The sequence below is a fragment of the Triticum aestivum genome, chromosome 7B (assembly GCF_018294505.1).
Source record: "Triticum aestivum cultivar Chinese Spring chromosome 7B, IWGSC CS RefSeq v2.1, whole genome shotgun sequence".
Taxonomy (NCBI): Eukaryota; Viridiplantae; Streptophyta; class Magnoliopsida; order Poales; family Poaceae; genus Triticum; species Triticum aestivum.
In genome coordinates this window covers 129,362,823-129,388,185 of record NC_057813.1, presented here as the reverse complement: position 1 = coordinate 129,388,185, position 25,363 = coordinate 129,362,823, and the positions used below count along the sequence as shown (strand labels likewise).

Sequence of the window (25,363 nt, the reverse complement as noted above, 5' to 3'; positions counted from 1 at the left end):
CGGTATGTCTAGCATTTGTCGGTGGGTGTGTGAAGATGTGTCTCCGACGGATCTGTTTTTGGTGGGTTTGCTCGGATTTAGTCATAATTCATCCATATTCGTGTGTCTTCAGGTTAGATCATCCTCTACCCTATTATTCATCGCCGGTGGTTATTATTCTATTGCGCTGGTCCTATGGGCCTTAGCACGACGACTTTTTGACTGTCTACTATAATAAGTTTTGACTGACTTTGGCGATGGGCAACAACGGCGGCATGCCTTCGGCTTGCTTTAGTACTTGTACTCGTCGCTAGACAGTCTATAAATCTGGATGTAACTTTTATTATTTCTGATGCTCGTTGTACTACCATGGTTAAAGATGAATACACTGAAAGTTTTCTCAGAAAAAGAAAAGCCAAAATCCAACATTAGACAGAACTCAGTGTCGGAAGCCAACGGGGGGCGCAGGGGCAACGGTAAATCTACAGCGGAAGGGCAGATAACCGTCTGATCCGGCAAGGGGCTGGATGGAGCGTCGTCCAGCACCTTGCATTGCATAGGTCTCGATGGCGTTCAGGCTGACCTTTCAACAGCTGCTGATGGCAGGCAAAACAGCGTAAAACCACGCCGTTTTGGCACTGCAGCTGCTGCATCAGGGTGCAGACCCGACGTGTCATCGGCAGTAGTACTGCCCTAGAGGATCTCAACCAAATGCATCAGGTGCAACAAGGTACTAGTATTGCAAAGCGACTAGGTAGTTATAACTTATGTACCAACAACTCCACTCCTTCGAATACAACAGGTTTCTTAATTATGTTTTACATACAACATTTGCATAAAATCTACGGTACTTCTCAGTTTCAACAGCCCCTAGATCCTCTCTCTTGATCCCAAGCATGCTCTGTCTGATCTAACGGCAAAGGTTCTTCAACGCAACATCTGCTTCCATCCTTGCACGCTAACTACTTTCCATCATTAGCCTCCGCCTCCTCAAGGTTGGCAGGCTCAGTAGCTGCCACGGCCTTGCCCTCCTCCGGCAAAGGTGGGGACTGCGCCGTATCAGCCTCGCTCGGCCTTGGATTTTTACCATCAGGTGCAGTTTCAGTGTTGAGCACCTCCTCTCCCACGACAGCAGGAGACGCCACCACGTCTGAAGTTCCATCCGTTTTCGCTCCCGCTGTGCTAGGAAGCTCTCCTGTGACTGCCATAGCCTCGCAGGATGAAGGTTGCTGCGACAGCTGTTCAGCTTCGGCTTCTCCAAGCTTCGCGTTTTCACCATCGGGTGCTGGTTCAGTGCTCAGCAACTCTGGTTCCTTCATAGCAGTCACCTCTGTGCTTGGAGGTTCACTAGCCTCGGCTATCACGCCCTCGGCAGACGGAAGTGGCAGTTGCTGCCTGGTTTCAGCTTCTCCCAGCATAGCTGTTTCCTGAGCCAACTCTATCTCCATAGGACTAGGCTGAGTAGAAACTTCTGCATTTTCCTGGGTTCCAGCAGGTTCTGGCTCTGCGGCAACTGCTCCAACATTATCCTCTTGGGGGGATGCCTCTACTTTCTTCTCTTCTGGTTCCGTACCAGGTATAACAGAAGTTTCGTCTGGGAGACGCACAGCTGTTTCTATACTTTGATCAACTTGGGTACTAGCATGCTCCATGGAATCTGGCACTATGGCAACGGGTTCGACTTGAGTAGGTGCATCTGCTTCTTCATTTTGTTCCGGTCCTGTAACCAAGGCTACAGCAGCGGTTTCCTCTTGTGGAGGTATAGATGCTTCTTTACTTGGATCAGCTTCTGTACCAGCATGCTCCACTGCCTCTGGCTTTATGGCAGCCGGCTCAACATCTTCATTTTGAGTAGGTTCGTCGACCTCTTTCTTTGCTTCTGGTTCTGTAGCGACAGCAGTTCCCTCCTGAAGAACCACAGGGGTTCCTGTGCCATCATGCTCAACAGGGTCAGGAATTACTGAAATAGCATAACTAAGTTCTTTGTTCAGTGGGCTTTGATGAACATTGCAAGCAGATAAAGAAATACCTGTTCCATGTTCTAGACATCTTCCACTCTCCAAATCCTTTATTTCCGTCGTAGACACTTGGACACTGCCAAGGGCCGTTGTGCCATGACCATCCTCAGAAATAGCTTCAGGCACATGAACAGCAGTTTCACAAGTAGGCTCTGTGCAGGGTCCATCTCCTGGTTCTGCTCCTCTAGCGACAGCTGAGATGTCATCATGAGTAGTTTCTTTACATCCCACATCACCAACATCAGCTACCTGGATAGAATCGTCCTCATCTGAGTCTTCCGAATAACCAACTAGATTCATAATATGAGAATCACCATCAGTCCGACTACGATTGGAATTGCCACCACCAATTTCATCAGAAGTTTCTTCCAATTTCTCATTTTCTTTCGGACAAGCAGATATAGAGGGACTATTCTCTAATCCATCTTGTTCTGCCGGCTGATTTGAATTGGTCGATCGTAAAGCAGCAGGCAAATCACTTGAAGATCCTTTGGAGACACCATCAATCTGCATAGCTTCGGTTTCAGCTGAGTCTTGGTTGGTACCATTCATATCAACAACATTAACTTCACTTTGCGGATCAGTGTGATCATCTTTCACTGGGGCAACGTCCTTATCTGAGGCTTCACAAAAAGATTGGCTGCCTGCCAAAATAGTTTTAGGGGAATGGTCCTTTTCACCCTCACAATCTGCATATCTTGGACTAGTGGGCAAGTCTACATCAGCTCGCTGTGTTTCTTGTTCCCCACCAGACAAAAATATAACATCAACCATCTTGTTTTCTCTATCATCTGTACATATGTTAGATAAACTACCCATGAGTAACTATTGACCATGCGTTAATTAATTCAGAAATTTAAAACCAGATTATACCTTTCATAGATGCTTGTTCTGCACCCGAAACCATCTCGCGTTGTGCCAAACTATGAGCCTCAGAACCTGAAAAGGTGCAGATGTGCATGAGCCCCCTGGCCCGTCTCTACTACAACAGAAAGTAATAACAGAGCATACTCTTATCATCAGGACTCAGCATTTGTATTGTGCACTCAATCTTAGGCCCAGCCAACTCCATCTCTTCTGGCAAAACATAAAAAAGATACACTAGCTGGATAAGAATAACAATCAGCATACACCGGGGAATGTGTACAGGATCATGGTTGGTGAGAGAGGGAGGGGGAAAGAGGGGATAGAGATAGGGAGTACCATGTGCACCATTTCTGGGTGATTTTTGTTCTCCTGATTCTACCAATGAAGTAGTCTGAATGTTGATACTGGCCTTTGTTTCATCAGCCTTTACTGCGCTAGACTGGCTAGAAGATTTGGATTGGTTTGGCAGTTCTAACTCGAGCTCCGCTAACCCTACTGGCATCGACAACTCACCAGATACATTACTCTCAGGATCCTTGCGTACTTCACAAATAGAGGTAGCATCATCTCTAGACGCATCAACTTCTACCATGCTGCCCCCTCTTTCAGAATGGGTGGATGGAACATTGTGAACTTCCGCACAGTCATCACCAGCGTTCATAGCAGCAGAGGCCAGTACAGACACTGATACATGGCTCTCAGGATCCTTTGTTACTTCACAAACCAAGGTGGCATCTTTATTCGAATGGGTAGATGAAGCATTGAGTGCTTCCTCAGAGCCATCAGTGTTTACTGCAGAAACGACTTCAGGAAGAGTTTGTTTGCTTCCCGACAGGCCACCATCAACTACATGGGCACAACTGTCCTCTCTTTTGTCATCTGAAGGAGAATGTCTTCCTAAAGCTATATTGGCATTTGCCTGAATAAGATTGTGATCCGTATTCTTATCCAAAGTTCCTTCCATTTCCTCTGTTTTCTTCCCAGATGCAAAAAATTTAGAGCCACTGTTCTTTGAACTTCCTTTCCCTTCTGCATGCTGGTTTGAGCCCGTTGATCGTAAAGCAGCAGGCAGATGACTAGCAGAACCTCCAGAATTAGTGTGCAGTGCTTCAACTACCATAGTATCTTGCTTAGGACTAGTCACATCAATAGCAGCAGCCTCATTTTGCAGATCACTGACATCAGCTTCTGTGGGGGCAAGAGTATCCTTACTATCCTTAACTGAGGCATCAAAAGGGGTTTGGCAGTCTGGTAACATCACTGTATTAGAATCATCCTTTTCCATTTCCAAATCACTAATTCTATGACGAGAAGCTAGGTTCAAACCAGCAATGCTATCAGTTTTATCCTGGAGTGTGTCATGCGCCGCACTGTGTTGGAGTATATTACCATCAGCAGTCTTATCATGTACTTCATGCAGCTTATGTTCATCATTTGCAGATGCCAGTTCTGCAGCCAAAACCATATTTGTTTGTCCATGTATGGTATCAACTCCAACACCTGAAAAAGGCATCATGAGCATCAGCATGAGCCATTGTTACTACCAAACAATGAATAATAACAGCAGAGAGAGAGAGAGAGAGAGAGAACCTTGCTTGTCACCCATGGAAAGATTACTTTTTCTGGATATGGGAAGTGCAGGAGTCTGAGTGCTTAAACTGCTATTTGTTTCTTCAGTACATGCTGTAATTGACTGGGTAGCAATTTGCTTTGGGGCATCTAGTATCCCCATCGGAGTAGACATTCCACCACGTACATGACTCTCAGCATTCTTCTGCGGTTCGCAGACATAAGCAGTGAGAGGCTCTGCCAGGGCGGTTTCCTGTTGCTCAACTGAAGAAACACAAACCACCGTGCTTGGGCTTGCCGATATTTCTAATTTTCTCGCATCACTTGTCTGCTTTGATCCAGCTAATCGAGCACGACGTTCACATGCAGCTGTTGCGGCTTTACTTCTGGTGCGTGGTTCAGAGGCAGGACCTTTCCTCCTCCTACCTGATGCCTTACTGGGAGCGACACTATTGACCTCTGAAGGCACTGTACTGATGTTCTCACCTGAATTATGAAGTGAAGAACTAGGTGGTTCGACCTGGACATTTGCTAGTTCACTAACAGGATTTAGCAATGGTTTTTCAGTAACCGTTTCAGAATGTGTGGTAGTGACCACAGAACACACTGCAACAGGTTGTGAGGCTGCGGCTAGAGGTGCTCCTGTGTGCAGATTTACTGGTTTATCTTGAACATCAGGATTGGTAGGTATCCTAGGAGTTATATCAGAATAAGCAACATGGGCATTACCGGAACCACTAGGAGCTGCAGCTTCACTAATGGGAACTGCTATTGGTGTTCTTGGTTGAGAGTCATACCCAGACTTGTCATATGGAGGAGAGTTTATATTTGGTAATTCCTTGGGAGTATCTTGAAGTGAACTGCCATCTTTTACATTCACTGCTCCTAGCTTCTCAGCTGTGCTCATGTCCGCGCCAACATTGTCAGTGGTACCAGGAATACCATCAGATTTCTTCATAGCTGCTCTTTGCCTAGTACTTACTCCAGTATCCTCACCACCAGGCGCTTTCTTTCTGCGACGGCGTGAAGCACTTTGCTTCTCTGCAGGCTTATCTGCCAAGAGAACATGTGATGCTTTCAATATTCCACCTGAGACGGCAGTTAAAGTAGGTACTGATGCAGAAAAAACTTGCTCAGAGCTCGCTTGAACAAATCCAACTTTTTCGTTGTGAATGATCTTTGGCATTAGTGAGCTGGCATTGTCCAAGCTTATTGCAGTTCCAGTGTGTTTACCTTCGGCAACAGGTGTCGTACCTTCAGGGGCGGAGATGCCCTTAACTCCCTCTGGCAATGACGTAACAGGCCTACCTGTAACCAAATCCTTCTGAAATCTTGACATGAGACTTGCATGTGATGAGGGCATATCCCCTTGAGGGTATGGAGAACCCACAGAAGCAGGTCCACTACCAATTGCAACCACAGGGTTTGTATTAACATCACCAGCACTAGATGAGGAAAGAGTTTTTGGTTTACGGCCTCGTCTGCGAGGGGTTTCAACTGCTTGGGTCTTTCTGCCTCTAGACGTAGCAGGAGCTGGTGGATGAGGGGCTGCACTGGCAGCTACTGGGTCATGACCGCTCTCTACCGCCGGACCAACTTCCTTTGCTATAGACCCTTCCAAAACAACATGGTCCGTAACTTCAGTACCAATCTCGGGTTTCATGGTAGCAGTTGGTACAGCAGCAACAAAAGCAGTAGCCTTAACTTCTGTACCAATAACTGGTTTGATGGCAGCAACTGGTGCAGCAGAATGGGTGGTAACATCTGGACCAGTAGAATGGATGGTAGCAGTTGGTGCTGCAGAATCGATGGTACTTGCTGGTGCAGAACTGCCAAGTGTAGTTCCTGCCTCTTGTTGGACAGCTTTTGCTGGGGACATAACAGGAGATACTGAAACGTCTGACCTTCTAGGTCTACCTCTTCGCCGCTTAGCTGGTGAGGAGTCTGGAACAGACAGGACTGGTGGTGAGGAGTCTGGAACAGCCAGGACTGGTACCGTTTTGGCTTCAACTGGATCTATTGAACTTTCTTTTGGGTCTATTGAACTTTCTGCAGGTACCTCCAACTTACTCTCTTTAGAGATATCTATATCCTTCAATGCACCACCAGGTTGAGGTGAGTCAGGAGATTCAGCCTGACAAAGTTTTTCAAATTCTTCTTCGGTCCATTGATCCTCATAAGACCGGACCTACAAAGGATATATAATGAAATTAGCAAACAAATACTTCAACCAATAATAGAGAGACGTATAGAAGATGATAATGCAACTGACCTCACGAGCACGTTTTCCCCTTCCGTAATGCTTTGTATCAAGGCCACCAAGCTCGCCCTTCTTCCTCACATTTACCTTCACATTTTTTACATTTGAAGACTCGTAAATCTTCATAGCATGACAGAAGGGCTTCAGATCATCATCAGACACAAGGCGGGGTGGCAATACTGAGGGGTCTAGCCCACTAACTGAACCATCCTGAACAACCTTTAGCCATACAGCCTACAAGGGATACAAGAATTAAATTGGTATGCACAAAATATTAGCAGAAATAAGCATGTACAAAGTAAAGGAATTTAGTATACCATTTCATCATCTAGTCTTTGCTTGTCAATAGATTCAAATATGTCGATCTCATCTTCGCTGCAAGGAGAGAAAAGTGATATGTCATGCAATTAGATAAAGTATCAGGAGTGACAGAGATTGTTAAAACAATGCTTAAATAATACTAACAGCAAACTCAGTCTTACCTGCGGGCAAGAATATTATTCAGAGCATCATCATCTAACACTGGAGCTGATTCTTCCTTTTTACACTCACGTAGAAGTGACTCAAGATACTCCCTCCGATCTTCAGCACTGCAATTGTTACCACCTAGCATGAAGGAAAGGAAAAAAGAGAGCTAGAAAAGCTAAAATCTTAACCGAGTAGAAGAATTGACCTTGTGTTGTTGTCAAAAAATCCAGCAGTTATACTCTGATTAGCAACGCCTAATTTATGTTCTGCCGAAGCCCTGACTTGCTCTTCTACAGTTCGGACCTTAAATTCAACAAGGTACATCCAAGTCAGGAACAGGCGTATTGAAATTTTCAGTTGAAGTAATACAATGCATTGGTTCTGGTTAGAACATAACAGGCAGCATTTATTCCTATCATATTTGTGGCAGTGTCATAAATCGCTAGTGGGTTCTGTCCAAGCTTAGAAAAATAAACAGCCAAGAAGACAAAGGCTCCGTAGAGAGCAGTCGCGATCTGGTAGCTAGTGCAGTAACTTTTTCCACATATGGATAGTTACTTCATCAAGCGAACGGACAAAGAGAGCACTAAATCTGAGAGTTAATGAGAAATGACCATGCGTACCCCTACTAATTGACAGATACAAAGCATTTAAGAATAGACTGGAAACACAGCAATAACTACACTCGTGATATTCTCCATGGACAGATATTCAGAAGCGAATTCTCCGAGGGAGGCAGTTGAAAGTAACTTCTTTTGGAGTCATATCACCAAAATATACAAGAAAACAGTAAAGATCCCTATAGCTAGGTTCCAAAGCAGCGCAGCAACACAACAGCCACAAATTGGCGCAAAGAGAGGAAAACCCAAGCTATAATACAATGAAGATAGACCAGGCACATCACTAATTTCTTGAATAAATCTGAAAACAAGCAATATTAAATACCAACAAAATACCTAAATACACAAAATGACATAAAACAAAGGACACTTTCAGGTATATAATTGAGAAGCTTTCAAGAAAAATGTGAGTTATATGACAAAATTAGACAGCTACAGCCTTACAGTTTATTAATGAGTGTTCCAGAAACTTGTGCGAGCAATGGTGCTGGTTCTTAATTCTTTATACGTAGTCGTGAAAATTATAAAGGCTTTGTTGTTGCAGTCGTGAAAATTACTCAAATTTAGATAAAAACAATACTAGGATGACTTTATCATCACCAATAAAGACAATACTGTGACGTACAGATATGTATCTAGGCTCCAACATCCAGCCTGTTTAGAGTGGTGACCTTAGTGGGTTTGGAATCCAGATTCCAGTGTGGGCATAGTAGCATATAATGCATGATGAGTCAAAACATTGCACCTCCGAATTAACCCTTTTACATGAAGTGAGGAAGAAAGTGCAAGCAGGGTGCTGTTCATGCATGGGGGCACATCCCCATGGTGGAGTGGCATTGAGTAAATCTGGACCAGTTCTTCATTTAGAATACCACATAAGCCACATATCTAACTATTGATCTAAGATGCTCAAACAAACCCTATGCAACACAAAGGACTCAACTGGCGACTTGTTCTATTTGTTAACTACCATTTCCTTGTTAGCAAACAAATGTTCCTTGTTCATTTTGGTTTCTACATATTTACTCCAGGTGATAAGCGAACTGTCAGTGTGCACTTACAGTTTCTAAACGTAAAACAAGAACCTCCTTCTTTTGACCAATTCTGTGGGCTCTAGCCTGTGCTTGCAAGTCAACCTGAAATAATCAAGGAAAAGATATATTTATGTAAAACAAATCTTACAACATAGAGTGACAACACTGAAGGAACTTTAGCTACCTGAGGATTCCAATCAGTATCAAATATGATGACAGTATCAGCTGCTTGAAGATTGACACCAACGCCTCCTGCTCGGATACTACAGAAATAGGGGTGAAGTAGGCCTTAGATATCAAATATTAATTAATCAAATTGGCCGATAAGGATTCATGAGTTCACTATGTTCTATTTATATAATACCTCCTACAGCACAATATACTGAACCAATATTTTACCTTAGCAGAAAAATGAAAGCTGGAGAATCAGGATCATTAAATCTATCAATAAGTGCTCCTCTCTCATGCCCAGAAGTGTGTCCATCTAACCGAAGGTACTGATACTTTTTCCATACCAGATAATCCTCCATCACATCAAGCAATCTTGTCATTGTAGAAAAAAGTAGAACCTGCATGCCAAGGAACAAGGAACGAACGACAACTTCAACTCAGATAATGCAAGTTTGATGTGTGACTTGTTCAAGAAAATACAATTCATGCGACATACGAGTAGGAGGCCTTTACAAACCTACCACACTACCAATAAAATCCACTTACCCTATGGCCAGTAGCTTTGAGTTTGGGTAGCAATCTGTCCAACATCTCAAGTTTCCCACACAGCCTCACAATAGATGGCAGGTAGTGCCTAGGTAGATGACCCTCAATCTGCATAGAAAATCCATATGGCTGGTAATGCCCAAGAGGAAACAAAAATAGCCAGAATGTGGCGACAGGGCAGAATCATGCTCTACCTCCTCAACATGAAGCTGGCTAAGGTATGGATGGTTGCATATGTTCCTCAATTCCATGACAGAATTGTGCACCGAGCGGACCTAAAAAATTTAAGACACATATTACAAATAAGAACCTGTGAAATATCTGACAAGTGAAACATTAAAATAAACAACTCGAACAGTCACACGCTACGCACCTTAACTGCTCCAATTCCACCAAGGTTGTCTTCCACCCTTGTCATCAGAAGTTTCTGATAAGCTGATGCCTCGCATCTTACAAGTCTTTCAATCTTCCCTGGCAATTCACTTTCAACCTGAAGACAGTAAAACACAATTGAAACTATTGCACCATCCAGATGATCTAGATACAAACAAAGACGAGAAACAATTGGGAAACAATATCAAGTCCCCAACCTGACGAGCTAGTTTCCCACACAGCATCACAATAGTAGCTTTTTGTTTAGACTTTAGAACCGTTGATGTTGAGTAAGTTTGAAAGAAGTACAAATGGTTGGAGCTCCAATGATTGGTGCTTCTTTCAAATTTATTCGACATCAACGGTTCTAAAGTCTAAACAAAAATCAATTCAAAACCAAGAGAAAAGGGGGCATGGACATATGAGTTGCTTTTTAACTAAGTTGCAACTTAAAGTAATCATAATCTCTACTACTCCCTCTGTAAATAAATATAAGAGCATTTAGATCTAGTGATCTAAACGCTCTTTATTTCTTTACGGAGGGAGTACTTGTAAACAGCAGTTTTGAACTTGATTTACACACCATCTACAGTGCTCCTGCCAAAACCAATTTTTCAGCTGGTCATTAGCATAAGAACCAATTAATATGTAGTTTGATCGAGTTTTCTTGACTATTTGAAATTATCAGGCATAATTTCAATACTTTCGGTTATTCTTTTGTGAAAATTTTATCACAAAAAAGTCAGTTTTCATATTCAAAATTTTGACTTTTGGAGTAACAAATTTGCTTCAAATATCAAATTTTAAAAATCAATGAACCGGTTGCAAGATTGGTTCACCAACCTCTAAAAAACAAAGTTGCACGTCTACACCACATGGTCGAAAATTATCATAATTAAGTATTGTCAGAATATCGGCCGGTAAATCAGTTAACTGGCCAATTAATCCCTACTCAGTGGGTCACCGAGTAGCCGATTAATTGACTTATAGGCCAATTAACTGATATATTTGCCATTAAACTGGCCGATTCACCTATAAATCCCTTATCGCCAGCCGACCAAGCAGCTACCAGTTAATGATTTTTTGAACATTGCCAAATACCATGATTTCTGTTCGAATCGTATACTCTACCCTCTGTTCATAAATGTAAGATGTTTTTGCAGTTCTAAAAACGTCTTACATTTAGGAACAGAGTTAGTACCTTTTACTAGTAATCATAAACTAAGAAATATGGAGCACTCACCGTTTATAAATGAAAGATGCTTTCCTGTTCATGGTCTTAATGATTACTCCCTCCGTCCGGAAATACTTGTCATCAAAATGAATAAAAGGGGATATATCTAGATGTATTTTAGTTCTAGATGCATCCCTTTTTGTCCATTTTGATGACAAGTATTTTCGGACGGAGGGAGTATATGTTTGTATAGTAGTTGGCAAAATTATATCTTATGCATTTCACAAAAATGTGAAGGTGGAAAGCACGTAATTCTTTATCAAAAAGCAAAAAAAAGTCATAGATATGCAAAATACTCGCACATATGCTTTAAGGGTGAGTGTGACCATGTGTGCACATATAGTTGCTATACTAGACACTCATCTTTTAATTTTTTGCACAATACACAAATGGTCATTCATTTATCAGCTGCACATATTATAGCAAAACTGTACATCTACGAAATTCCCATCTCTTTAAAACTTTTCGCGATGGATGCTAGAGTAGGGTACAGCGGCAACTAGTTGAGAAAATCCACATTCATAAAAGTATCTACAATTTGTAGAGCAACTCTAGTGGAAGAGCTACGAGTGTTTTTCTGATGTGAAAATCTAGATGTTTTTAATATGTTGGTGGTCAAACTTGAAAAGTGTGACCGTGCTTGTACTGATATGCCAAAGTGGCATATATTGAGAAACAGAATAAGCAACATTTTTTGGCATTCAGGCAGCTAGATGGATGTGTACAAGCACATAGAGAAATCTTGTCCATGGAATTTTTAAATTACAGATCATGTAGAGCAACAAAGCTAAAAAGAACCAGTTTGACGTTGCTATATTGTGTTGCGTTGTGCTGTTGAACCTAGTTATGGACAATATTTAGCTCTTCACCACTGCAATGCCCAGCTCAGCATTCGTACAATACAAAAATATGAATCATCCGAACAAATGCAACATATAAAGACTTCAAATGGAAAAAGAAGTAAGGAACATCAAGCAATGTCTACTGAATCAGCTGACATACTGAAAGCCGAATTACATGCTGTGAGTAACTCCTGATAGGTCACACATATTTAAGGAACATGTGTACTACTCATATAATATGAGCTTATAATGTGTGACAAGTGGGGTCAGGCATACAGCCAATGCCTCAAGTCTAACCCCCTGCTCTGCCTTAAGCAAATACGTAACAAATTTCACCTCTAGTTGGTTACTGGTTATTAGATTTCTTTTAAATAACTAGTTAAGCTTCCAAGATTGTTAGTTTATTTCCATATATCTATGTAGCCAGCTATATAAGGCTAGGCCCTCACATCAATAAAGACATCAAGCAATTATTTTCTTATCTGTCTCCCTACTATGACTAGGTTTCGGTTAGAAGCAAGGGTTCTGCCGATGTGATCAGTGGATGCAATTCTGGAAGGCTGGAACTCCCTCAGTTTGAGATAATGAGGTTGAATAGCTAAGCATAGCATAGATCTCCTGTTGGAACTTGGAATTTCAAATAAATTGCATGGTGAATTCCTACAGTGCCAGTGATTTCAACACAAGCATAAAGATAGCGAATAAAATCAATACCTTATGCTTAAGTCTTCGGAGTACAAAGGGCCGAAGAACTTGGTGAAGACGGTTTATGATCAGCAAGTTTTCCTCCTCTGAAAGTAAGGCCTTTTAAGAAAGAAGATGATTGGAGTCAAACACAGTTTCCTTCCAAGAAAACAATGTTGTATCATGAAAAACGGCAGCTTTACCTCATCAGCTGAGTTATCACCATTGCTTTCAAATGGTTTGTTAAACCACTGAGAGAAATCTTCGGATGAGTTAAATATATTGGGCAACAGAAAGTTCAAAAGTGCCCACAGCTCCTCAAGATTATTCTTCAAGAAGTTACGAGAAGTTAGCAACTTGAAATATATGCATAATAGAATACTTCATACAGAGACCCAAGACCATTAAATAAATATATGAGCAAGCCGTTCATGCATTCCTTGAAAAGCAACAAATACAGGATCAAGTGTGAAAGTATAAGTGCAAGCTTTAGAACCTGCAAAGGTGTTCCTGTCAGCAATAGCCGATGAGAACTCCGATAAAGCTTCAGATCAGCATTGAGCTTACAAGACGCATTCTTTATACGGTGCCCTTCATCGATTATTATATAGTGCCACTGTATTTTGCTTAGTTTTGGCCTATCATGTTTGTTCATCAAGTACTCATATGTTGTCAAAAGGACATTGAACTTCTGTTGAACAATCATCTCTCTGAAAAAATTAGCTTGGTTAATAAAATGTTCACATGAACTGTGATAAAGTATCGAACTATAAATTCAGAATTTACTTGAACAGTCTGCGCCTTTCTTCTGGAGGACCAAAATAAGCAATTTTATTTATACTAGGTGCCCAGAAGTTGAGTTCAGATACCCATCCAGAAAGAACAGAGGATGGTACAACCACAAGAAATGGGCCCCGGTCATTTTTTGTTTCCATAAGGTAGCACAACAAAGAGATTACCTGACAAAGTAGCAAGGGCAGTGTAAGCAGAATTCAGACACTTGTTTAGATCAGATAACATACAAGCCGAACAATAAATGCTGAGATGGCGTTGTACTGGATCTTACTTGAACTGTTTTACCAAGCCCCATCTCGTCAGCTAAAATTCCATTCAAATTATTATTGTACAATGAAACCAGCCAACGCAAACCGTTCATCTGGTACCTGTAATACAGCAAGTAATAGATCAAGGAAATGTGTACTGGATGGTTAAACAGATTGTAGCAGGACAAGTCAGTAACAATAATGTCAAAAATACACTTAAAATGAGAAGGTAAAAGCAGGGAAAATAGCAGCACAACTTACTCCCGCAATTTCCCACCATTAAGATAAGTAGGCTGGTCATTTACAATCTCCTTCACACTAGAAAAAATAAACAAATGTGTATGAATACAAAGCAGAATTAGTAAGTTCAGTAATCTAAAAAAAAGAATTAGAAAGTTCAGTGGCAAAGAAGTATGAATAAGATGGTAAAGTTCAAAAAAAAGTATGAAGAAGATGGAGGATTAGAAAGTTAGGTAGTACATAATTTATGCTAGGCAGACATTGATAAGGATTTACTAAATGAAGCATGAAAGTCTATTTAATCCATGTAGTACCTGTGGGCCAACTGATAGTACTTCTCGTTGCTCTCAAGATAATTCTGGAAGGAGAACAAAATTAAGTAAATATTCAACAAAAATGCACCTAGACGTTGACTAAAACAAAGAGATAATAAAACCTGCGGCTGGTAGCTCTCGTCTTCAACATCGTTTGCAGTGACGCCCTTACCAGAAACATAAGAACGGCCGTCCATTGAGCTGTCACCTCGTAATTTGGCCCCAAGTTTCTGTAGATATTTCTCAGTCTCCCGTAGTAGTTGCTTAACACGGTCAGATTTTGCATCCTGCAAAGCAGCAACACTTAGCAGATGTGACTTCGTCCAATAAATATTGAGAAACTAAAATGAAGGGTTAAGCTTTTCTTTTTTTGACGTGTGAAGGGTTAAGCTAATATAGAAGAACATGATGAGAAACAAAGCAAATAAGACTCACCTGGACCATCCTAAGATACCCTTCGACATCATTGTTCTTAAGCAAGTTAATTTTCTCCCGCTGGATCCTATCCAGCTTCTCCCGATGAATTCGCTCTTTCCTCTTGTGGAACTCTTTTATATATCGATTGAAACCCTTTAGACGCTCTCTTTTAGCCTTGAAACTATCCTCCAGTCTCTCTCTGCAAGTTACAAAGGCAAGGCATTATTACCAAATGACATGGGTAAAATGTTGATGGGGTGTAAACACAGACAGACAGCGTTTACAAAGGTGACTACTGACTAGGTTGAATCAGCTATTCCGATCCAGTTCTTTTAGCAATATATTTACTTAAGAAACCACCATTTACTTATTTCAGCTTAGCTTACTTATGTTTGATTATTTAAGGGCCAGCTTGTTTTTGCTGTGCTCCACCATGGATTTTATTTAGCTGCAAGAATAATGTAAACTGCTTTTGTTGTGGCTCTAATGCAGATGATATTAGCCTATACACAATACCAAAATGAAAGTAAAGCTTGATAGTCACTGCATTGGCAAATAGACCCCAAATCATCAGTACTGTACAAACAGAGCATAGATGCCACAAATACTTGAGAATACTGTGTAAGAAAAAATTTAAATAACATCTCCATACTAAAGGGGTCAGAATGAAGAATCAAATATAGTCATCCAACCTGTGAGACTCTATATCAGCAAAGAACTCTTTTTGCCTCTCGCGTATTCTTTTTTGCCTTTCCTCCTTCATTTTCTGTTCAATTTTTTCAAGCTGTTTCACACGGCGTCCATGCCGGTGTTTCTTTACTGCTTTTACACGCTCCAAATCAGCTGTATTAGGCTTGAAAAAGTCTGACAAGAATTCACTGCCAAATATAAGCAAGAAATTAGAATAGGGAAGTTACAGCCATAGAAACATGTGGTAAGCACAAGGAGAGAAACTGAAGACTGATGATCTCCAATGGCAAGCAAACCTGCGCACACGACGTTGAAGTGAGAGAAGTTGAAGCTTTTTCAATTCAATGACACTCTTTGTCTTTGCAGTAAGATCTTCAGATGAACTAACACTTTCCTGTAGGATGAACAAGAACTTAAAATTTTGCAACCAACAATTACAGCTGCTACAGTGAGGAAAAACTGAACATATGAAACAGGAACTCGCAAAAACTCATAAATATGTACACATATGAAACAGGAACTCGCAGAGAGAGACCTTTAACTTCTGATAGGATGCTGACATCCTTTTATGTGCGCTCTGCTGCTCTAATACCTTCTTTTCATTTTCTCCATATTTTCTCTTTTGATAATCCATGATCCATTTTTCAGTCATTGTGTATTTTGGAGGAGTTGATGCAAAATCATCATGCTCAAATAGATCGTCATCTCCTTCATCAGCTGATCGATCAGACATCTCCCCCATCTGGGTACAATGTTCAACCTCATTTCTATCTGTATCTGGAGTTAGATCCTTTCCTGGTAAATTGGAGTTGTAACCATCGATAGGCATGTGATGAAGCCTCGAAGGTGGATATGATTCTTTAGATGCTTCATCCTGTAATCGATCTTTGGTCAAGACACCAGCTTCAAAATTTGGATGTTGTCTATTACCACCCAAAGAAGATGGTCCCTGGCCTCCGAAACTTAAATTCCTGTTCAAATTTTCTGCATCCGTCCTGTAGGTCTCAGGGGCATTTCTTCTTTTATCTCCCTGAAAGTATGACTGCTGTGGTCCAGATGGCACAGGGGATGCTATTTCTTGGGAGCGCATTTCAGAACTTGAACCAGTTCCCTGCATAACAGCTTGCTGGATATTTTCTATTTCCATCGATGACTTCTCATGTTCAGCTATATTGATCTTCTTCTTAATTTCCGAGTCCTTCAGTGAAGAATCAGCCTCTGCAATGCTGCCTGCGGATGTGGACGGGAGTCTAGACATATCACTTTGGCTGCCGAAAATAGCAGAGTTTTCCTGACTGTTTCCGTTTTCCCTTACAGAACCATCAGCCACTCTGCTCTCATTACCTCCCTGACCTGCGCCGCCACCTGTTTATAAAATTATAAGCTCATCATGAGTACAGAAACCCTGTCAACTCACACAATGTTTTCTGTTCTTAGTTCTTACCCTCTGCAGTGGGGCCTCCACCTAAGGCAATTTCAAGGTGCACCTTTCTGGGCTGCATATTATTTCTACAAGAAAGAGTAGCTAAATTAGTACAACAGAGATGAACTTCGGATACCAATCATCCTACAGTGCTCTAAGCATGTACCTGAATGCAAGAAATACTAAGCACTGTGCTCGGAGCTGCTTTAACTGTTGTTCTTTGAAAGGTGTGTTTGGAGAGATGTGAGACGTTTGATATGGCCCAACATTTCTATTCGGGAGCGAAGACAATCTGGCTTCTTGCAAAGATGATTCGGCCCTCTGTGGTGCTCTGGTAATATTTTGCCTTTCTTGAATTGGACTGCCCTGCAAAGTCGTATTACATGGATGCATCAAATAAAGCACCTCTACTTGAGATACAAAAATCAATTAACATATCATTAAATGACCAGACAACAAAATTCTTAATCTTGCAGGCAGAAACAGCTTATTTATCGGTTGATCAACCTAAAACCTGGCAGAAAGTCTATCAAGGCACGCAAATAGACATACACGAAACTGGCATGCAATAATACACTTGTGTTCGAAGCTCGATTACAATCTTATGCAAATGAATACCCTGCATTATACCATTACTACTAGGCATTCCCGTAACAAGTTACCATTGGCGAACACAGCAAAAAATATTAGCTTTTCAATTAAAAGGTTTTTCAGAAGGGCCAAACTGTAGCCGAAATAGCATGTTAACACCCCGTTTAAGGATTAAACTACAGGCCTTACATGCACAATCCCCATGTTAACTCCAACTTTAGCAGCAGAATGAAGTTCAGTGCCGGTATTGCCAGAAGCCGAGTCCTTGCCCTTGTCCAGAAACTGTGAGCCACCTCCAAAGGAAGAAGACATGTAAGGAGGGATTTTGGGGAAATCCATCTGCGATGTGGGAGTAGGGTTAAAAGCTCCTTGTGACCCTACATTAATTTTCCCTGCAGTGTAAGCAAGCTCATTAAGGTAAATATTTGTAATTCAAGTCTTTAAATATGCTGTTATGTCATTATTTTTTAATGGAAGTACCTTCAACATTAACTCCTGGCCGCATTAAGTTGGCAACAGAACCTTGAGTATTCTTAATAGCTGAACCTTGTGAACTTTGATTCCAGCCAAAACCAGTGTTAAACATATTTGTTCCTCCCAGTATACTTTTCTGCAACTCAGTGGGGATACTACCAGAAGCCAGCCCTTCAGCAAAATTTGAAACTTGTGACATTGCGAACGGGTTTGATGGTTTAGTATTGTCAATAGTCCTCCCAGCAGAAGCTGGTGGACCTTCCTGGTGAGCCCTGAAAAATGATGCACCACCAGGTAAGGGTGGCACCTGAGCAGTAGCACCTTGCAGTATATGTGATTGCTCAGGCTCAGCTCCCCTGGAGGGCTGACCTTGTGCACCAGCTTTGCCAACCTGTTTCCTTTTTCTAATATTTTGTCCACTTGAGATACCATCTGATTTTGAATTTTCTTCAGATTGCATATCCCCTGCTGCTTTTGAGTCCATCCTTTTTCTCTTGGAAGAGGAAGCTTTCTTGCTTGTTTTTTCATCGGACTTCAAAGAATCATGTGAATTCATAGATCTAGTGTCCTCCATTTGCAGACTTGCAGGGCTTTCGACTCCAGAGGACCGGCCACTCTTTTGCGACATGGAGCCTTGATGAATATCAGATCCTGTGACATCACCCCTATTTTGTCCTGCTGGAACCCTGCCTGGAATATACACCCCAGGCCTTGCCATATCTGCCGAACCTAATAATATAAAAAAATCATATCACATCTCCAAAACAGTGGCTGCAGTTTCCTTTTCAAGTTGGTTGGTTACCTGGTGGCAAATGCCATAATGCAGCTTGACCGCTGCTCTGGGATGCATCACTTCCAACCATGGAAGACTGACCACCAATGACCTCCTTGTCCTTAGACATAAGGCCACTAGAATCTACTGCTTGTGGACCGCCGGCAAATGGAACTCGTGATGATCGCAATGCATCCATATCAATTCCATGTTGACTTACAACAGTCTCCATGGCCCTGCAGACAAAAATTGCGGATGTTACGGGCATCTTAGAAACTAGAAAGAGGAGAGAAGTCAAGCTAGAGAAAAATTGGAAGTAGACAAAAATAGAACTTTCTGACATACGCAGAATCCTTTCATTTGAAATTACAAACAATCAGGTGAAGTAGACCTAACCAAACTGGATTATTTGTATTACTATACTTATACTACACATTGCAAACAGTACATCTGGTAAATCATCTGGCACCACCTACTATAGAGTATAAACCATAGCGCACTCAATATCATAATGGAGTATAAGCTCTAACAAACAAAAGATACTTAATTCTTTTGGTGCATAAACAACCCCAAATTTATGGAAAACGACAGCTTCAGTTGACAACACTGATGATTGATTCCAGACAAAAGGTGCGCTCAAGGTTCTACACTCTTAAATTGTCCAAGGCAAAGGCTGCGTTCGGTTTGGCTTTCGCTGTGGATTTCTCTCCTTCACAGCTGAAATCACAACCAAACGGCAAAATGAGCGAACGCGGTTCCCTTGAAAGCCATCGCAAAACACATGTACGGGTGAAAGCGGCCGAAGAGGTGCTTTTCTGGCTTTGGCTGCATGGCTGCCCGAACCTACATCCACTTGAGATCAAATTACTCACCTTTGCCGCCAAAATAATCCAGCCGGTACGTCCACCAGAGACAACTCTACCAAGCCCATCGAGCAAGGCCCTTTTCTCGTCCCCCACCTCTGGCGATTCTAGGGTTCATTAGCACCGCCGGCCAGCTGCTGGTCACCAGCTCGCTCCCATGTCGCTGACGGCACGCCGCCGCAAGACCGCCGGTGGATGCTTCCATTCCTTCATCCACCTCGGTCAATTGGCCTCCTCTTCCCCGCTCCACCCCCACCCCCTCATCTACCTCCACCAGTGCCCAAGGTTACTCAGACGAGCAAGGCCGCCGCCGACCATGGGTGCCTGACCTCCTCTGCTACATCCCCCATTCGAGGTGTGCTACTGCCGCTTCCCTCGCCCATGTACATGTCGTTCCTTTCTCCAGATTTGCCCCACTGGAGATGTACGACCATTGCATTTTTTGGTGATATGTTTATGTTGTATGGCAGTAGTAGCCTATGCCCCACTGGAACCAGATTAATGTGTCTGTTGATATGTAAATTTTGTATGGCACTAGTGCATCTATTTTGTGATATGTAGAGCTATATGCATTTTCGTTAATATGCAATAAAACAAAAACTCCATGAAATAATTAACTAGGTAACTGGTTGAATAGCTATATTTACGAACTAGGTCAACCTGTAATGATGTTTTTACCATTAAACAGTATGTATCCAATGTCTCGGCTTTTAAGGGTATTTCAGACATTTATTCCCGCAGCCGCATTTCAGACAGCTAGTTTGCCAAATGGCTTCACAGCTTTCTCACAACACACAGTCCACAGCAGCTTTCCCATGGCACATCTCTTGCATCTGCTTTCAGAAAATCCACAGCCCAGCCAAACACAATCAAATAGTCTTTAAAAGCTCGCTACTTCCATCAAGGATAGAGGATTTCAAGAATCGAGATCTATTACTACAGGCTAACATGTCAACCAAAAGAAAAATATTATCAGTGGTAAGCCTCCAAATGACAGCTCGCTACTCCCATCTTACTTCTACTTGCACTTCTCTGCCACTCCCTCTTGCCATCCTCCAACGACTTCTCTCCCTCCTCAATCTCCATCTCCATGAGAAAGGCTGCTCAGAGGGAGGATGTTGAACTCCAATTTGCCCATGCATTTTGGGGTTGTGGATATCATACTACTGTGTAAGTGTGTATTAACAGTTCACTACATAGATGAGGAAAGTGTCCATCACTGAGCTTCAATATCCTCCTGTCTCCCTCATTGAGCCTGTGTCCAGGGGCCTCTGGTCTTTCTGCTTATTCCTATTTTCTTCACCTAAACTAGTTGGAGCAACATTTAGTACCTAGGGAGAGTACCAAGCTACAACCTCGCTGCAACAGCATTTAGATGGTTAGGCCCCCTCCTTGTATACTATTCCACAATTGACAATAAGTACTAACTGATGTGTGAAATCTAGTTTGATGATGGCATAATTATAATTAAATAAGCAGAACTTTCGAACATAAGAACAACACATCAACAATTATCAAATCTGAAAGTCAAGAATAACAAGATAGCATGTGTAAGACACAAGGTAGAACTTTAACTACTCCCCCCAATCCAAATTAGTTGACACTGGTTTAGTACAAAGTTAATACAACTAAACCAGCATCAATTAATATGGATCGGAGGGAGTGGTGTTTTTCTAACAGAATATTTGACTAATATTTAAAGTAAAATTGATGGCAAAAAAAACTTCTGAAAAGATAGCCAAGAACAAAAGAAATATTTACCTAGATATGACCTGATAGGGAAGAGACTGCTCTTTTCCACTTAACTTCATATGTTGACATATCTAGAACATTGAACAAAGAAACAAGGTTATGGTTGAGTTAAGGCTTTTCATGTCCTGTATATCGGTTGCGCTGCATACCACGTAAAGTTTTGTTGCTAATTTAGCGGGCTCATCCTTTGATTCCAGAATGAGTTTTTGAAGTAGCTTCGCAGCCTCCACTTCAACATGCTGTGATGAAGCCATTCGCAAACTCTGCTTGCCATCAAAATAAGATCAATCAAAAAGAAGATAAATAAACCGTAATCCAACTAACATTTATAAATTATAAGTTATAAGAGGCAAACCAGTACGCCAGTAGTTAATGTAGGAAAACAAACGTTATAGATTTCGATAATCAAATACAGTACATTGAGTACAGATACAGCAGCATGAATTTCAGAGCTAATTTTTGTAGACGCAAACTGTTAATGCAGAGCAGCAGGTTTAGTAAATTGCAAACAGGCATACTCTACAGTTACATAGCTACCAATAACAGAACTTCCAAAAAAGTTGCTATAGAATTTGCATGTTCACCACATGTATGCTATGTAAATTAATAGCAGGGATCACAATGGCATGCATTCAAGCTGCTCTGGAGAAAGTAGCAGAGATATCACTATATGCTGAGCTAAAGTTAAAAAATGGTATTTCTTGCTTCATGATAGCATGGGACCGCTCCACATCCTACAAATTATGTGAATAACAACGAAATAGCGCCACTCATTTGGTCTAAAAAAATAGTGCCACTCTTTGAGAAAAGCAATCAGATGTGTGATACTAATCAAGCTTCACTAACAAGACATCCCACCCTATAACACAATTCACAGACCAATTAAGTGCAACCAAAAGCTAACCAATCAGGTCATGACTAGGCAATGCACAAGGAATAAACCCAAGTCACACCCAAAAAATCCCCATCGGAACCGGGAAAAAGAAGAAATGTTTAAAGATGAGATTATTGCACAGAATAGGCCAATTACTCCACATGGCGCGCTCAGAGCTTATAAGTTCTCGCTACAGAAGCAGCTCGCTGACCCAAATCACATAAGGCTCCACGAATTCCAGTTCCCAACTTATGCTTCTATGAATTAACCCTAGCTGGGAACAGAGCTACACTGATCGCGCAAGATCCGAGACCCCAACCCCAAAATCCACCCACTCGGGGACCACGCGCATGCTCCTGTGAGCTTGAACCAGAAGGAAACTAGCGAGACAAGTCTTCGCAGCTTACAGTGATTGGGGATCGGGGGAAACCCTAGATGGAGAACGAGACGGGTGGAGACGCGGAGCCGCCGCACGGGGAAGCTGGTGGTCACCGGCGGCGGCGCGGGGTCTCTGGAGAGCGCGACGGGGAACGATGAGCTGCACGTGAGCTACGTGCCCGAGGTCGAGCACGCCGCCTCCGCCATTTTCCACTAGATCTGTGCACTGCTTGCCTCCTTTTTCTTCCCCTTTATTTTCTTTTCAGTTCCTCTTCTCTGGCCGCTGTCTTGTGTGTGTGGTGGGGTGGGGGAGAAGGGAGGGGGGTTTACCAGTATTTAGCTAGTGGAAATGGGTGAGGGCCGAGGGCCGTGGGTACCCAGTGGGCTGGGCTTTCAGCTTCGTTGGGGCCAGGGCCAGGGCCATGGTGTGTTATCCCTAAACAATCGGAGGCCAAGTTCTTTTCCCGATTCTCAAGATTCTAGGAGAATCGAACGAAAGAAAAACTGGGTCGGAGTCTTGTTCTCGAAAAGCAAATGTTGGAATCGGTGTGGAATCACGATTCCAATTCAAGGTGACACATACACTTTTGACGTGGAAACGAAAAATTCAGGATCAAATTCCTTTTCATAAATCTAGGACCATCTCAACGAAATATAACAAGGTGTAATTGTAGGCTTGTTGTTATGAAAACAACTTCCAACTAGAGGTATTCTTCATAACTCGGTTTTAAGTATAGTTAGCTTGGGTGCATACGTACATGGACAAAAACAAATACAACAATATTTTAATAATAGGTTTCGTCGTCTTGACAAAGCACGGAGTCTTGCGTTAGGAAGGCTTGGTGGGATGGGGTGGATGGTCGCAGGCTTGTGATGCGACTCCTCGAAACCTTCTCCCGGACTCATGCCTGAGGTCCATCCAAGTTGTAACGTGAGATGTCTTTTGGATTGAATTGTTAGAGGTTTGGGACAAGATCTCCAAAAGAGATATGTTAGGGAAATGATAATTGATCATAGATTGGATTTTTTGGTCTTTTGGAAACCACAAAACATTTTTTTCTAACAATGAACTACACTCTTTGAGTGGTAGAAAAAAAATAGTGGCATTGAAATCATCCTAGGTGGAGGTCCAGTGGGATTTTAGTGGGTATTAGTAAAAATGTGTTCGATATTATCCAAGTGGAGAGGGGAGAGTACTTTATTAGAATATTACTTTTTGATAAGATTGCCAAATTTAATTCGGATCTCATTACTGTTTATGGTAATGCGCACTTGGAAGGAAAAGCTAACTTCCTAGATGAGTTGGCTAGAATATATCATGATAATCCTCTACCATGTTTAGTAGGTGGGGATTTTAACATAATTGGAAAGAGCTGTGAAAAAAACAAATCCAATGATACTGATCACTAGAGTTTTGTGTTTAATACATCATTTTTAACACGACGAGTTGAGAGAGAAGCCTTAAATTGGGAGAAATTTCATGTGGGTAAATAATTTGGAGGATGCTACCTTTGGAAAACTAGATAGAGTATTCTTCTGCCCTAAATGGGAGGAACATTGTCCTTTGTCTATGTTGCAAGCCTTTGCTAGGGAGGTTTCTGATCATACTCCTTTGTTTTCAGATTATGGGGATCGCTGCCATGCCCCTCCTATTTTTAGTCTGAGAAATAATGGATGCTTACAGAGGGTTTTAGAGATTTTGTCTTCAAAATTTGGAATGAAAAATATTATGGATCCAATTCGAAAGAGAGTACAGATACAGCAGCATGAATTTCAGAGCTAATCTTTGTAGACGCAAACTGTTAATGCAGAGCAGCAGGTTTAGTAAATTGCAAACAGGCATACTCTATAGTTACATAGCTACCAATAACAGAACTTCCAAAAAAGTTGCTATACATGTAATGCTATATAAATTAATAGCAGGCATCACAATGGCATGCATTCAAGCTGCTCTGAAGAAAGTAGCAGAGATATCACTATATGCTGAGCTAAAGTTAAAAAATGGTATTTCTTGCTTCATGATAGCGTGGGACCACTCCACATGCTACAAATTCTGTGAATAACAACGAAATAGCGCCACTCATTTGGTCTACAAAAATAGTGCCACTCTTTGAGAAAAGCAATCAGATGCGTGATACTGATCAAGCTTCACTAACAAGACATCCCAACCTATAACACAATTCACAGACCAATTAAGTGCAACCAAAAGCTAACCAATCAGGTCATAACTAGGCAATGCACACAAGGAATAAACCCAAGTCACACCCAAAAAATCCCTATCGGAACCGGGAAAAAGACGAAATGTTTAAAGATGAGATTATTGCACAGAATAGGCCAATTACTCCACATGGCGCGCTCAGAGCTTATAAGTTCTCGCTACAGAAGCAGCTCGCTGACCCAAATCACATAAGGCTCCACGAATCCCAGTTCCCAACTTATGCTTCTACGAACTAACCCTAGCTGAGAACAGAGCTACACTGATCGCTCAAGATCCGAGACCGCGACCCCCAAATCCACCCACTCGGGGACCACACGCACGCTCCCGTGAGCTTGAACCAGAAGGAAACTAGCGAGACAAGTCTCCGCGGCTTACAGTGATTGGGGATCGGGGGAAACCCTAGCGGGAGAACGAGACGGGTGGAGACGCGGAGCCGCCGCACGGGGGAGCTGGTGGTCGCCGGCGGCGGCGCGGGGTCTCTGGAGAACGCGACGGGGAACGATGAGCTGCGCGTGAGCTACGTGCCCGAGGTCGAGCACGCCGCCTCCGCCATTTTCCACTAGACCTGTGCACTGCTTGCCTCCTTTTTCTTCCCCGTTTTTTCTTTTCAGTTCCTCTTCTCTGGCCGCTGTCTTGTGTGTGTGGTGGGT

The 25,363-nt window shown here is 42.1% G+C and overlaps 1 protein-coding gene across 2 annotated transcripts; it reads right to left on the bottom strand.

Annotated features, from left to right (window-relative positions):
• Positions 1 to 695: 695 nt before the first annotated feature.
• Positions 696 to 25,363, bottom strand: LOC123155940 (uncharacterized). 2 transcript variants are annotated; one of them, XM_044574089.1, is made up of 36 exons: positions 25,089 to 25,363; positions 21,393 to 21,506; positions 21,253 to 21,314; positions 18,659 to 18,864; positions 17,863 to 18,585; positions 17,572 to 17,774; positions 16,958 to 17,157; positions 16,813 to 16,877; positions 15,904 to 16,733; positions 15,665 to 15,762; positions 15,371 to 15,556; positions 14,697 to 14,877; positions 14,384 to 14,548; positions 14,262 to 14,305; positions 13,969 to 14,025; positions 13,731 to 13,827; positions 13,451 to 13,623; positions 13,161 to 13,374; positions 12,868 to 12,993; positions 12,695 to 12,784; positions 9,906 to 10,022; positions 9,727 to 9,807; positions 9,533 to 9,640; positions 9,215 to 9,384; positions 9,000 to 9,078; positions 8,843 to 8,917; positions 7,367 to 7,464; positions 7,176 to 7,283; positions 7,011 to 7,068; positions 6,706 to 6,927; positions 4,455 to 6,621; positions 3,201 to 4,364; positions 3,009 to 3,074; positions 2,871 to 2,936; positions 2,009 to 2,788; positions 696 to 1,906 (listed from the first exon to the last, which is right to left on the bottom strand). In XM_044574089.1, exons 2-36 carry the CDS (start codon positions 21,495 to 21,497, stop codon positions 942 to 944), a joined length of 10,149 nt encoding a protein of 3,382 aa, XP_044430024.1. In that variant the 5' UTR covers positions 21,498 to 21,506; positions 25,089 to 25,363; the 3' UTR covers positions 696 to 941. The 2 variants fall into 2 exon arrangements, with proteins under 2 accessions (XP_044430024.1, XP_044430025.1); XM_044574090.1 differs by having other exon boundaries at positions 3,009 to 3,071.

Excerpts from the sequence above, each read along its gene's own strand:
- LOC123155940 (XM_044574089.1), bottom strand. The coding sequence starts at position 21,497 with ATGGCTTCATCACAGCATGTTGAAGTGGAGGCTGCGAAGCTACTTCAA. Across the intron at positions 15,557-15,664 it reads CTTCAACGTCGTGTGCGCAG|TGAATTCTTGTCAGACTTTT; the intron begins GTTTGCTTGCCA and ends TATATTTGGCAG. Across the intron at positions 14,878-15,370 it reads GCTGATATAGAGTCTCACAG|AGAGAGACTGGAGGATAGTT; the intron begins GTTGGATGACTA and ends TGTAACTTGCAG.